Source organism: Suillus subaureus (genome assembly GCF_016647635.1).
Source record: "Suillus subaureus strain MN1 chromosome Unknown BJ212scaffold_1, whole genome shotgun sequence".
Lineage (NCBI taxonomy): Eukaryota > Fungi > Basidiomycota > Agaricomycetes > Boletales > Suillaceae > Suillus > Suillus subaureus.
In genome coordinates, this window is record NW_024538557.1 from 1805166 (window position 1) to 1819271 (window position 14106).

General features: G+C 50.1%; 4 protein-coding genes across 4 annotated transcripts; all 4 read right to left on the bottom strand.

Moving 5' to 3' along the window:
• Positions 1-500: 500 nt before the first annotated feature.
• Positions 501-1539, bottom strand: BJ212DRAFT_1474548 (uncharacterized protein; the record flags this gene model as incomplete). The annotated part of the gene is made up of 8 exons (XM_041339109.1): positions 501-561; positions 625-740; positions 802-851; positions 918-1018; positions 1088-1249; positions 1307-1316; positions 1373-1395; positions 1451-1539. 8 exons carry the CDS (start codon positions 1537-1539, stop codon positions 501-503), a joined length of 612 nt encoding a protein of 203 aa, XP_041200243.1.
• Positions 1540-5681: 4142 nt separating this feature from the next.
• Positions 5682-6572, bottom strand: BJ212DRAFT_1255842 (uncharacterized protein; the record flags this gene model as incomplete). The annotated part of the gene is made up of 2 exons (XM_041329765.1): positions 5682-6334; positions 6374-6572. Coding segments are annotated over 2 exons (852 nt in total), but the record flags the coding sequence as incomplete, so codon positions are not given.
• Positions 6573-6585: 13 nt separating this feature from the next.
• BJ212DRAFT_1312028 (uncharacterized protein) lies at positions 6586-7037 on the bottom strand. The gene has a single exon (XM_041334043.1). The coding sequence runs from the start codon at positions 6963-6965 to the stop codon at positions 6759-6761; it is 207 nt and encodes a 68-aa protein (XP_041200245.1). The 5' UTR covers positions 6966-7037; the 3' UTR covers positions 6586-6758.
• A 1132-nt stretch (positions 7038-8169) lies between these two features.
• Positions 8170-9662, bottom strand: BJ212DRAFT_1474550 (uncharacterized protein; the record flags this gene model as incomplete). The annotated part of the gene is made up of 11 exons (XM_041339110.1): positions 8170-8209; positions 8268-8419; positions 8469-8554; positions 8628-8728; positions 8794-8942; positions 8993-9009; positions 9072-9088; positions 9160-9394; positions 9463-9495; positions 9541-9585; positions 9641-9662. The coding sequence occupies 11 exons, from the start codon at positions 9660-9662 to the stop codon at positions 8170-8172; spliced, it is 897 nt and encodes a 298-aa protein (XP_041200246.1).
• Between the last annotated feature and the right edge of the window lie 4444 nt (positions 9663-14106).

Sequence of the window (14106 nt, forward strand, 5' to 3'; positions counted from 1 at the left end):
CGCTGGGACTGGGACAAGAATGTGGAAAAGTAAACTGACCGCGCCGCTGAGGAAACAGCGGCAGCCGATAGCAATATTAACATACCCGCATCTTCAGTATATGATTTAGCATAGCAAAAGAGATGAATGTGAGGAGCGTGGGATCCATTCCTGCGCTCAAATGTAGGTGTACCGTCTTGAAACGATATCCGTGTTCTCATCGTGTACGCAACATATGACTCATAATTCTGATACATGGGATGAAAGTAGTCTGTACGAATTTGAATATATATATATACATATTGTATCCATTTCTTCAAGGGCATCTACGGGCCATAGTAGCCAGAAGCCGGCTGTGGGTTGGTAAAGCAGCTCATCGAAGGTTATCCACATGCGAACTGACCTATCGACGCGGCATGGTTCTGCAATACGCTCCGGGGTTCCACCAGCGTATGACATAACTCAAAAAAGTGCCAAAACTGGGTCATAGCCCATGTCTTCCTGAACAGGTGAACCATCTATTAGGCGACAACAAACGCAACAGCGATCAAGAAACAAACCATGAATTCGCCTGTCTCGGGCCTTGTTTGACACCAAGTCTGGGTTATTATTGATCTGAAAACAAGGTATAGGCCGGGCACTCACTCGAAAAACACAATTTTCTCATAGTCGTCCTCTAACGTGAAGTTGACTGCTTTTTGTCCTTCTACCGCAGGAGGCCTGGCACGTCCAAGCATCCAGCCACAGAGAATGCCTATATCCTGGGGAATTAGTGTCAAATCCATCCCTTGTGAGAAGAGCTGTAAGTGAATCGCGACTCACATCCGCCCCGATTTTGTCACTTCCCCAAGTGGCAACAGCTGCTTTGAATACTGGACATGGTCAAGGAAATACTCAGCTACTTGCCAAACAATGGGCGCCAGAACAGAATGATGAACCTATCGCAAAACTGTCAGAGTCGTAAATCTCCGGGCGCAATTTGCGCTCCTGGATGCTCTTCCAGATAACCGAGAAGAATCCGCGCGGAAGGATGAGATAACTGTTCCCGAAAGATTGTGTCAGCGATCCATGGCAGAGTGTCACGTCGGGTCACGCGAAAGCCGCTCACTCTCTGTCAACTTGGTAGGCATGAATATCAAAGAGATTATTTTCGAAGTGATATTTGAGACTGGGGTTCTGCCACATAGCAATTCGGGTTTCGGCCCCAGACTGGCTGACCCGTTGAAAGGACCACCGTTTGTGAGACTTCGGCCCACGTAGGGCGTGAAGACTGTATACCAGGAGGTATTAAAAACAATCAGGCCCAGGGGGAGTTCCGTGCGCTTACCCAATCAATTCTGCACGAAGGATGATTACTTTCAATAAGAATCACGTACAGCAAACTTAGACGCACTCTTGGAAGATGCATGTGTGAGGCTGCAAACTATGCTATGAGCTTCGCATTATGCATACATCAAATGAATGCACAGACTTGTATGCCTGTGAGCCAGCTGGGACTCCCGTTGGGACTTCTGTTATTATCCAATTTCCGGATGTCTTGAGGAGTCGCTTATGACGCATGTGAGGAGAGAGAATTTTGACAAGTCAATATATTTCACACAAGAGATTAATACGAGGGACGCGATGTGAAGACAAGGTACTGAGTAAATGGGCAAAGGCGCGAAGCGCTTCCAGCCCCGATCGAAGATCTGCCTAGGAGAAAAAGGTGAGCTGCGAATCCCCAAACGGTTAGGAGTCCGTAACGACGCAATAGCAGCGAAGCCGTGACAAACCCATCAAGGTAGGAGGGAAGGGCTACTCACAAGGGAAGGTATAGCTAATGAGTCCTGGGCATTGAAAAACGGATGAATTCTCCATGGAGGGCTGGGGTGGCTTGCATGAAGGGAGCCATAATTTGCGCATGTTTTCGTAGATACAATTGAAATGCGTCGCTGGCCCAGCGGCCCTTTGTCTTGACGACCTCGAAAGGTATGTTCCGCAGTAGGTACTCCAGGGTTGAGCCGATCTGAATTCCGTGTCCCTGGAGGGGATCTAGACCGGCACCTCTGGCTGCTTGGGCTAAGCAGTTGATGAACTTGGCTTTTGTGAGGGGGCAGTGGCCGTTTTTGTGACGATATGCAAAGAGGGCGCCTCCTGCTGGAGGGTTGTTGATGGCCAGGTGGTGGAGAAGTGCTGCCTCTGGGTCGGAGATGCCATTTTGCCTGGCGAACGAGACATCTTCGCCCTCCATTGAAGTTTTCGTTCGCGGGAGGTGGAAGACTCTCATTTTGAGCTGGTTGCGGTCATGCTCGATGGACGAGTCTGAGGGTTTGACATGGTGGTTGGGATTGAAGGACGTTAGGGTGGGAACGGTAAATTCGCCGACCCTGGCAGTACAATAGAAGGCGGTTGTCAAGCAACTGTAAACTGATGAGTCAAGGGGGGAATTGATGTCGAGTTGACCACGAAGTGTGCAAATGAATTCGACTGTGAACGGGCGCCTCTTCTTGCATTTCGAGGATGGTGGGGCTAAGTTCTCGGCTGCTTTGAGGAGTGCATCAGTTTCCTTGTCATTGAGAGCCCAGCGCATACCGTGCAAAATGTGCCATGCTCGCACACCGAAGATATAATTGGCTATTGTCTTTCCAGAGTATGAGCCTGCGACGAAGGCGATGAAGGTGGAGATGAGGGTTGAGTCTGCGGGTGCACGATCGTGTTCGGGAATTGAGCGTGAGTCACAGTAGACGTGAAAAACCAGCAGCCCGGAGCCGTAGGACTCGCGGGTGCTTTCAGCCCATGCATGCAGCATGACCTCTTGTACCCTGGCCATGTCACTTGGAACGAGGGCGCTGGGGGTGGGCCTTGGCATGAACGGTGTCCATAAACGAAGCCTGTCTTTTGCTGCGCAGTGAGGGCGAAGGATGGAGGGGGTTGGGGTAAGGTCAGCAGGGTAAGCTAATCGTGGATGGAGAAAAATGTTTCGTCAGTGGTTGGGGGTTATAACTCGACAAGTTTGCAGTGGGGGAAACATACTAAGCTTCCGCTGCTTTGTTAAGCTCTTCTCCTTCTCTCTTGAGCCAGCGGTTTGTGCCGATGCGCTCGATGCGACTTGGGGAGAGATGTCCTTTGGGGGGAGCATGAATCGTGACGACATGGTTGCGCTCTGAGTACGGTCGGCAGGTCTCATTGGCCTGTAGAGGGGCGTCGAAGTCAACAATGAGGCTCCTGAGAGAGGGATGGATAGGAAGGGGGGGCAGAAGTAAGGAGTGAGGGGGGTATTTTCCACGGGAGGGTTCATCGGCTGGGTTGGATGCGCTGGGTACATAGCGGGGGAGGATGGTGCATGCGGCCGCTTCTGCGATGCTGTGGACACGCTTAAACACGCCATTGGTTGCCCGGTTACGGCTACAGCCCTTCCACCATCCCTCAACGACTCCTCGGTTGTCTCCGTAAACCTTAAAGCAAGGTATTGGGCTGGGTGCAGGTGCTCGGGTGACGGCGAGGACGAGGAATTCGAAGCCGACGGCTTCAGCCCATCCAATGTCGCGGCTGTCAGCTTTCCAGCCAGGAATGAGTCGCCAAGCTCGCCACCAGCCGTTAATCCAAATTGCGATTCCCATGCCTGAGCTAGCATCCGAGAAGGCGTTGGGGTCGAAGACTTTGCAGGGTCCTGGGATGGTTCTGCTGACGGAGGGTTGGCATAGAGTTGCGGACCACCATCTGAGGTCAGCAGCGCAATTATGAGGTGGGGTATGTGGCACGAGAGGGTGGTCACCGAATAGGGGGAGCATGGCTTCCAGTTCTGTGAGGTAGGCTCATCTGGCGGGAACAACAAGAGAAGCATGTAAGAGCTTCCCGAAGAGTTTTTGGACTTCGATGAGGGGGTGGCGGGGGAGGGCTTCCCAGGAAGATATTGCCGCCAGGTACTTCTCCTTCTTGCTTGCCAAGATCTCGACAGTGCATGTTTCGAGGTTCCACATGAAGCCTGTGAACAGGGGCTTTGAGCTGAAGGGAACATCTTTTGCAGGTTCCCAGGGGGTGCCTGTTTGCGTGGAGAAGAAGTTGATGTCATCCAGACAGCAGGAAAATTCTGCGTCTCGTGGGGAACGTGGGGAACGATGGGAGAGATCGCGAATCGGGAACGAGCAGTCCTCATCAAACTCTTCAGAGCTGTCATCTGGGAGCTTGACCCCTTGGTACCATCTCCTGCCACCATCAGTGCGAAGGCCGCCGGCATCCTGGATTCCACGAGCCCACACTCCTCTCTGCTGGTTGAACTTCTTGAGGTATTCGAGGCGTAGTCGGAAGAAGAGGTGGTCGTCGACCCACTTTGAAAGTGGGCCAACTCCCTCACTGTGGAGCAGGTCTGCCCCTGCATCGGCCAGGCCTCCATACGTGCCGGCTGCAGAAGAGCAACCAAAACAGAAGCTAGTGTCAATAGCGAATTCGTTATCGCCTGTGCAAACCACTGTACCTGGGTATTGGGAGGGATGCAGAGGTATTGTCCTGTAAGCTTCTGCCACGTCGCATGTTGCGCCTTCTGATCCAGGAGGCAAGCGCCAAACCAATAAGCATATCGTGGTGAAGGTTCCATATGTGCACGGGTAGAGATTCGAGTCGATAAACGAGTTGATGGATGGGATGGGGTGTGGTAGGGATCTTGCGATGTGCGACAAGTTTTGGATAAGCCTGAATTTTCCTGGCCTCCCTGGTTTCGGGATGAGAGAGAGGGGGGCTGTCTGGAAGGGACCGATGAGGGCCTCGACGTCTGTAGCAGATAGTGGGCCCAGATAACAGCCAGCTTCGAACTCACGGGAAAGAATTGTGGCAAACGCATCAGCGTGCTTGGTGATGGAAGGGTGATTAGGGGGGGTATGGGTATTTGTAATGCTAGGAATACTGCCATGAAAACCGTATTGTAATGAATGTGGGATGTGAGGGTATTTAAGTATGAGGCACGACTTGGTGAGTGCGAGAAGCCAAGTGCTGGGATTATATGGGGTGAGAGCTCTGATTTTTCTGTCCTCGAGGACAGCCTTGAGCGCCGTGATCCGCACTCCCGCAGCCTGAACATGCGTGGATGTGCTCTTTGCTGGTGTTTGCGCAGCCGTTGGGGTGTTGCCAATCGTAGCAGAGCTGCAGGCCTTGGGTGTTGATGAGGCGACCCTCCGCATTTCGTCGGCAGAATGTGGGAGTCTTTCCATCCCACAGGAACTCGCTTTTGCATTTGTGGATGTTGTGGGGGAAGCGGCCGAGGCATAGAGCGCAGGCGAAGAGGCCAACTGACGTCGCGCTGTTCTGAAAAAGCTGCTTGTCTTGGGTGAGCCACTTCTGGTCCTGACAGGGATGCTGGTGTGTGGATGGTGATGTGCAAGGGGGAGGACGCCCTTGTGTATTGCAGGTTGGGGATCGTGAGCGTGAGCGAGTCGCGTAATTGCTCCCCTGCGGTTGGTTATGGTGAGAGGATGCTTGATCGTGGCTGGATTGGCGATGGGTCTGCGAAGCGAGTTGGAACTGGGATGAGGGGGGAGCAGTGGATGGTTAAGGGCCGTTGGTGTTACAGGAGTGGGAGCATGGCAGTGAGCGCCGTTGGGGGCAGTGGCAGCGTTTTTGGAAGTGGGTGTGGAAGCGATAATGGAAGCGGGAGCAAAACGTTGCGAGTGGAAGTGAAGTGAGTCAGGGTCAGCTATTGTGGTTCTGTTGGGTGGTAAAGGGGGGGGGAGACTGACCTCCACAAGGGTTTCTTGGCGAACTTTGTTCCATACTTCTTCGCCCATGTTCTTCAAGAGGGTGAGGTTGAAGACGCTAATGTCGAAGGCATTGTCGAGGACAAGGGTGTCGTGCCAATCGCGACGGACGCGAGCTGCATATAAGAGAAGTGCTTGTTCTCCGTATGGTTCAGAGCAGGAGGGATGAGACACAATGTTCATGAAGAACATCGTGAGAGCTCGCTGATGCTTGTCTGGCCATTTGAGCTTGTTGATGTACAACAGGAAGCTGTTCTTGGCGAGGTCGAATTGGCGCCACTCAAGACTGTGGTCTTGGATGGCTTTGCGGGAGGCTTTGAAGGATGCGACTGGTTTGAGGGCAATGAAGTCTTCAACTTTGGTGAGGCCAAAGGTGTCGTCTGCGCTGGTCTTGGCATCATCGGCTGTCTCTCTGCATCCATCTGGGCTGAAGTACCAGAGTTCAACATACTCAAAGGACTTGAGTTTATGGATCGCGTATTGGGAAGGGCGAGGGGTAAGGGTGTCGCCAACGGCCGCCCCAATTTTGAAATCGTTGATCTTTGGTTTCTTCTTCTCTGCTTCGCAAAGTTCTGCTTCGCAAAGTTCTGCTTCGGCTTCTTGTTCCAGGCGCAAGCATTCCTGGTCTACTCATTCCCACTCTGTTTGTGCTGCGTGAGCTGCAAGACGCTGGTCTTCGTCAACTTGCCTTGTCCATGCAACAACTCTGAGGTCACGATCTTGTTCCCATGCAGTGGCAAGCTCGTTGGTGACTTCTTCGTGTGTCATCTGAGTTCCTCCGATGATGCGATTTCTAAGACCCTCGAAGGTGGGTGAAGCAAAATCAGGCTGGATGTCTAGAACCGGGTCCGAAGCGATACGGGCCATATCGGATTAATGGGAATGGTTTGGGGTGATATTTATTAAGAGGTAGAAATAAGGAACACCAGTAGGTATGTTGGTGCTGATAGGGAACAGAAAATAGCTCGAATAGACTTAGATGTCTACGAGCGTGGTGGGGGAGCGGAAACGAGAGACGCTACCGGCGTCTTCCGCTCGCCCAAAGACAATACTCTAATCCTGCGCTCGTGCCTCGCTACGTAATAGAGTGGCAATGACCCTCGTTGTGTGGGAAATCTGAGCTCCGTCGGGTGAGGTTATATACTTTCCGCTATTGAGGTTCCGGATTATATATGTGCCCTCGTCACGGTCACCGAGCTCGACAAGCCAGAGCATGCGAAACACCGCTGGATCACTGGCATCATTCCACGGCTGGTTCATCTTGACGAGTCTTACATATTCTAGTAGAAAAAGGTTTTGATTAATGACGGCTTCGACGGCTGTCTGAAATGAAGACGCTCACGCCGAGCGTCGAACGGATCTTTAAAGGATTCCAAGTTCACGTCAAAATGTAAGTCAAATCCTAGGTACAGTGACACGCTTGCCAGAGATGAAAAGTGGTTCATCTACGTTCTTAATAAAATCTGTGCAATGATGACAATCAGCAGGGGTCTGGATCATACAGGTGAACGAACATACAAACACCACGGACCAACGACTCAGGCATGCTGTAGATGAGGCGCAGCGAGGATGTGCGGAAGTCGTTATGCGAATTGGGGTTATATAGCCCTCCAGAAGAAGGTAATCATCGACAAAGTGGATTGTGACTCGCCTGATCAGTAGAAGACTCTATTATTGTGTGATTCAAGAGGGATGGATGACAGCTTGACTGTAATTTGACAAAGCCATATACGGATTCCGTCCAGTGGTGAGTGCTCTGGAGTATTCTTATCGCAGATACGATAGTAACGGGGATTTTGACACAGCCATGGACGTGATATTGATATTATTACCCCAGATCTGCCGGTTAACTGCGCCAGCGACAGGGGTCAGCGTCTGGAAGAGAACCCTTATTAAGAGACAATCCTAGAGATAAACGATCGTAAGTAACTAGTGTTAATGAAAGACGACGCGCTGCATACGACAGAGACAAACATACCTCTTGGGTACACAAACATGAGCGACACGACTCAAACTGCAGAGTCCGTGAAGAAATCGGAATGGAACAAGTCGATTGTGCCATCCCACCTTGATCCAGTCTCCCGTAGTCACGTTAGACCTTGAAAGGAAAGGGAAAAGCTGGAAACCTGCCGTAGTCGCAGGAAAAGGCAATACTTGTAAAAAGGTTTTGACAGAGAAATGTATATTTCATTTGCGCATCAAAGGATTAACTAATAACCATATCTATAAGGGAATCTACGCATAATTGAAACCCATCATTCCAGAATTGATAATACACACCAACAGATTTCAATGGCATTTGGGAATTTGGAATGTTGCCAAAAAATAGTCTCTATATGACTTCATGTCACATTTCACGGCTTCACCCAGGGCATGATAGAGCTCAAAAAAATGCCACGATCGGTTGGTAGTCTTGAAACTCCTAAACCTTCTTTTAGCCAACAACAATGAGGAACGGGGGGGTCTAGGAACGAACCTCGAAATCGCCTGCCTCAGGCCCGGGGCTGATTTAACACCGGGGTTTAGTTATCATTAGGCTCAAGGCGGTATAAATACACTGACTCAAAATACCGGATTTGGTTATAGCCATCATTATCAGAAAGAGTGAAGTTGTAGTGCATATATTTTTCAAGATCCCCCGGGTCCGAGTCATCACCCGTATCTGAGGATTCCTTGAGCTCTGCGATCACAAAGCCACAGAGAATGGCTGGACCCTACAATACCAAAGTCAGACGAATCCTTGGTGCGAGAAGAATTGCTCACATCCTCTGCGTTGGGGTCATACCCGGGTAGTTTGAAACCCGATTTGATATTGAGGCTCCCCCAGGTGGTGACAGCCGCTTTGAAGACTGGATGGTCAAAGCAAATAGGCAAATAGTCAGCTACCTGGCGGGTAATGGGCATCAGAACAAAGTGATGAACCTGTCGCAATTTCGGAAGAGTCATATATACCAGGCCGCGATGGTAGCTTCGGGATGCTATTCCAAATGGCTCGGAAGTATCCCTCTGGGAGGATGAGATAACTATATTCACAAGAATTTGTCATTGATAGTTAACATCGCATTTGGTCATGCACAAAGTTGCTTACATTTTGTCAACTTGAGGTTCATTGAATTTCAAGTTGATACTCTTCAGAATTTCCTTGATATATTCCCCAGAGCGGCTGACTTGCTGGAACAGCCAGCGTCGGTTGTTCTGCCCCAGAAGGGCAGGGCTACCATTCATCAGGCCTAGGGCCTTTTAAAACCAATCAGTGGAATGCAAGTTTCGTGAGCTTACGAACTCACGCGAACGCCTACCAATGCTGCGCGAAAAATGGGTTCTTCATAAGAATCACATTTAACAAAGCCATTAAGTCGAACACACATTTAGATCGAACATTCCTAATGCTGTAACCATGCATAAAACATGCTATTAGCCCCGCATGATGTGAACACAGAATGATTGTACTCACCCATACAACCTCGAGCCAGGTGGGTCACCTGTGATTGTCCAAATGTGGGATTGGTCCTGCGGGTCCCCGACACTAATGTGAAGTCCGTTACGGTTGGCAATCATATACTTTCCGCTTTTCAGGTTCCGAAGGGTATACATGGTGTTGTTGGACGCTTTGACGAACCAGAGCTCTTGGAACACGTCTGAGTCCAGATCCTTTGCATTCGGCCCATTCCATGGAAGCTTTGCACAGACTGATACTAGTAGACAAATGTGATGGTTAGCGTCAACTTCGACGGGTGTCTGAAATGAAAATACACACCGCCGGTACTCGGCACTTCAGTAAGCCCGAGTCCTTGTCAATGTGTTGGTCAAATGCTGAGTAAAGTGACGAGCTCACTATCCCAGCAGAGGACACCACCAACGTCTGCATTCTGAATAAAATCTGCGCAATGATGACTATAAGCAAGAGTAATAGTTACAGGGAGCGATGAACATACAAACACCATTATGGAGGAACATCGTGACTCGCAGTGAGGATGTCTTTCAGAGTTGTGACAAATGGGTTATACAGCCTTCAAGAAGGCACATGCGAAAAGTGAATTGTAACAAATCGTAACTCACCTGAACAAGGATCTATTATGGTGGAGGGCTGGATGACCGCTGAATCGCTGTCATATACTGACGTGGTTCTATCCGGTGCGGCGGTGCAACCCCGGAATGTCCTTGTCGCAGATACGATGGTCGCGGGGGCGTAGTATATGCCGTAGACGTCTTATTGATATTCTTACCACACTGGAATGAGCTAGGGGTCCCTACTCCAACACCGCAGATCTGCAGATCTGCCGATTCACTTTCAACTGTGGTTCGGGGGCACCAGGCCAATGCTGTGTACGATGGCTGTGTTAGTCTCTCCTAATGTACACACGCTGAATAGCCAAGTTTAGGACGACAGATCCTCCTCATCACTCGAGAATCAAGGCCACTCTCTTCTTCATGGTTAGAGTTTGCGGGGGTGGTGCACTTCGTCTGCTCCTCTGGGTTGATCATGGGTGACGCATGTTGAAGTGAATACAGGGTGTAACGTGAGACTGCGGAGTTGATCTGCCAAGGTAGGGTGGGAGGCAAAAGAGTTCAGGTTTTATCCCGGGTTTTGCTGTGGACATGTCGACGCCATAATGGTCTTCATCATCAGAAGGGGACGTCTCGTGAGAGATCGATGATGGGGTTTGTGGCAGCGGGAGACGAAATATGAGTTTGCTTTTGGGGGTCTGTACCACTGTCCTCCAAGAGAGCTGGAGGCACTCTCTGCATAACGACAGGACTCGAACTGGGAAATGGACTGGAGGAGATATGCTACATCTATAGCGGTGTGCCTCCGGTGTACGGTAAACAGACACGAGATCATCCGAGTCCTCAGCGGGGTGCCAGAGAGGTTCGGGGGTGACTAGTAACGGAGGAGAAGGAGTTGGTCATCATGATGATGTTGAGCTTCGGGTGAGACAGCCGTGAATGTAACTTAGTAGTAATCATGGGTCGGCAGTCGGAATGCTGGGTATGCGATATGAACATTCCATCGGGAGGGATGAATAGTAGTGCTAGTGAGATGAAAGGAGCCTGGAGAACTGACATATGAAGTCGTAGTTGAAACGTTGAGGGTCGTCTTTCGAAATCCCTGGATCTAGATGAATGCCAGAGAGATTAAGTAGAATAGAAAGACAAGTCTGCATGTTTTGGGATGGGGGATGTCACTATGTCCGAGTCAGCACTCCCGGCCTGACCAGTACTCCTGGTACTCAGCCGCCGGCCAGACAGACACTAAGTCGTTCCTTCCATCAAGGTGAGCTAGTACGTCCGTGACATAGGTCTCTCAATGACATCAATATTTGTTCGGACGTGCACCTAGTGACCTCCATCAGTGAACGCATGAATACTCGATATTGTAGCTGTGAAAATTATATGAGGGTTTATTTTTGCTCCTGCCAAAGATGATCATGTATACTGGGTGACTATCCGTAGGCTGAAATATTGCGGAATAAAATAAGATAGAATAAAAAAGACCATTTAAGGAAATTGTGCCGCGATGCCGCTGTCCATTTGCGTCGAATTTGCAAAACATTATTTTCTGACCCCCTTACAGATTATTCCGGATTATAAACGACGGATTAAAACCGTTTTGGGCCACTACGCCCAAGCTATCCGCTGACTAATCATACTTGAAGGTCCCCGCCTGACACATGTTCAGCATGGCGATAGTCGCTACCTGGTCCAAACATTTTCCAATATACGCAGTCCAATCCCTGAGCTCCCTGGTGAAGTTTTCAGCTGAAGTTTTAAGATTACTATCAGCAGACGACGCCAACACGTACCACTGCGACCGGCCAGGGTACGAGGTGAGCAGTGCCAACACCATTCTCTCCCTATAAGTCTAGAGTCGCAAAAACCATTCGTTCCCCAAGTTACTGCGACTGTTTTTTTGTCATTAAATACTTTATTCCATGTGTGTACTAACGTATTCGTGCGACCACCACAGGGCCGTTCTACTAACTACAAACGTCTAGAATCATTTATGCATCTGACAGTTCAGGTTTTTGAGACGTATAAAAGCACACATTGGAGGACAACAAGGTAAGCATTATTTTCATTAAAACTACAGCGTGCAATGTCTGACATTCCCCCTCCACAATCCATGATGATACCTCCTGGTAGTACCCCATCTTACCCCAAATTACGCTATGACCACGCTGGAAATGCATTCGCCCGTGATAATTTTGGCGCTTGGGTGTCTCATCCAGGCATCTGCAAAGTAAGTCTTATCAAACGATTGTTTACTGGTGGCTGATACTCGACTTACTATAGACTCTTACAACTGATCGGTCCTTTCGGTTCGAACATGGCGACGGTCCGGGTTATCAGGTACGTCGAGTATCATATGATGTTTTTGACTCAACTAACTATATACATGCAGCCTGCTTCTACCTACGCACTCACTCCAGCCTTCCAGTCCCACGAAGGCACACCTCCACCCTTGCTGGTGTCCAGTTCTCGCCCTGCTCTACGTGAGGCGCCAACCATGAATATAGCTAACCCTGCGCTCCTCCCCCTACCTCACTCTGACGATATGGACTTGATTTACCCTGCCAGTATTGCGGAGGCCTGCGGCTATACTCCAGCCACCAAAACAGCAGGCGCTCGTCGCAAGGCCAAAGCCCCAAGGGGCAAAGGCAAGGAGAAGGAGAATGCTGGATACGCTAACCCAAAGAAGCGTTCTCGAGAGGACAGAGACAAGGATGATGAAGCGGAAGCACGAGCGAGGCGAGGCCGCCCTCAGGGGTCCAACAATTATACTGCCTTGGACATTAAAAGTCTCCTCGACGTAGTCCATGATGAGCTCCCTCTCGGTCAACGCGGGTGGCAGACTGTTCAAGTTAAGTTCGGCCAATGGGCCAAGGTGAACCACCGGCCTGAACGCAAACTCACTTCACTCGAAACAAAGTTCAAACAGGTAAGATTCAACTTGTCTCATGACTGTGACATTGCTCACAAGTAGAACTACAGTTGGTCAAGACTACGAAGCCGACTGGAGATGGTGTGTGCCCTCCAGAAGTCACACGTGCCCATCACATCGAACAACTCATTAACGAGCGCACAGGAACCCGTGACCTGCATGACACGGATTATGACGCCATGGAAGATGGTGACAGTCACTCTGTCGTCTCTGACCAGAACCAGGATGAGCATACCTCCCCCCCAATTCAGCATACAGCGATTGCCCGCTCCACTCCTCATACAGACGCCCCAGCTCCACGTTGCAATACTCGAGGAGCGGCAGCTACGGATTTACTCACTCAACTTTCCACCGCATTTGACCCAGCCACCCAACGCAACCGTGACGAAGATCGTGCCAATCGCAGCCTTGCCACCACGCAACTACTTACCCAAAGTCAGCAGCTCCGTGATTCCCAAGCCACTATGGAAACCCTGCATGGCCAACTCTTCGATTTGCATGCTCGCATGTACGACATTGAACGTGAACGTGATCGGGCCGAGCTTCGCATCGAGATGATGCAGATGAGCAGATCCACGCGCTGTCAGCATGTTCGGATGCCCAAATGCAAGAATTTGCATCAAGAGTGGTACCCTGAGGGTGGGGGATCCATTAGGTGGCTTACTGATGAAGGTGAAAGTACCGCATCTGAGGGGCCCAAGCCACCACGCCTTCAAAGATGTGGCCCCTCTGGACGTCCCAAGTATTCTGATCGCCCATATTTCGAGGACTTCGCTGATGAGCCTATCAAGCCCATTCAAAAGGAGGGGTCAGTAGAGATTTGATTGTGCTACAATGCTTACAATGTACCATGCAAAGATTGCTGCTTCTCACCATTCTGCGTCTTGCGCTCATTCCATCTTGAACGTCTTTCCTGTCTGCCTTCTCGTCCGTCTCATCATCTCCATTGAAATTGGCATTGCAGGTACTGGACAGTTGGACGCTACAACATTCTACGTCTTGCGCTCGTTCCGTCTCGAACGTCTTTTCCTTTGTCTTCCCCTTTGTCTGACCTCTCGTCTGTCTCATCATCTTCGTCAAAATCGGCATTGCAGGTACTGGATGGTTGGATGCTACAACGTTCTACGTCCTGCGCTCGTTCCGTCTCGAACGTCTTTCCTGTCTGCCTTCTCATCCATCTCATCTGCATTGAAACCAGCATTGCATTCCTCATCTGATATCATCATTACAAGTTTTACATGTTGTATCTACTGGAATTCCAATATGACATGGAAGCGCGAGACTCGATCCTTCTTCCTCTGCTCTGAAAATAGCATGTTTTCGAAGTCTCGCCACACATCTAGATCATCCTCAGTAGCCTGCCAATGCTTCATGTACACAGTCCGTATCTGATTGATCCCAACACATATGGCATGCAGGTTGTGCAGCCGAAGACAGATTTCGATAAGGTCACTGCGA

Bases quoted from the DNA above. Each gene is read 5' to 3' on its own strand.
- BJ212DRAFT_1312028 (XM_041334043.1), bottom strand. From the start codon at position 6,965: ATGAACCAGCCGTGGAATGATGCCAGTGATCCAGCGGTGTTTCGCATG.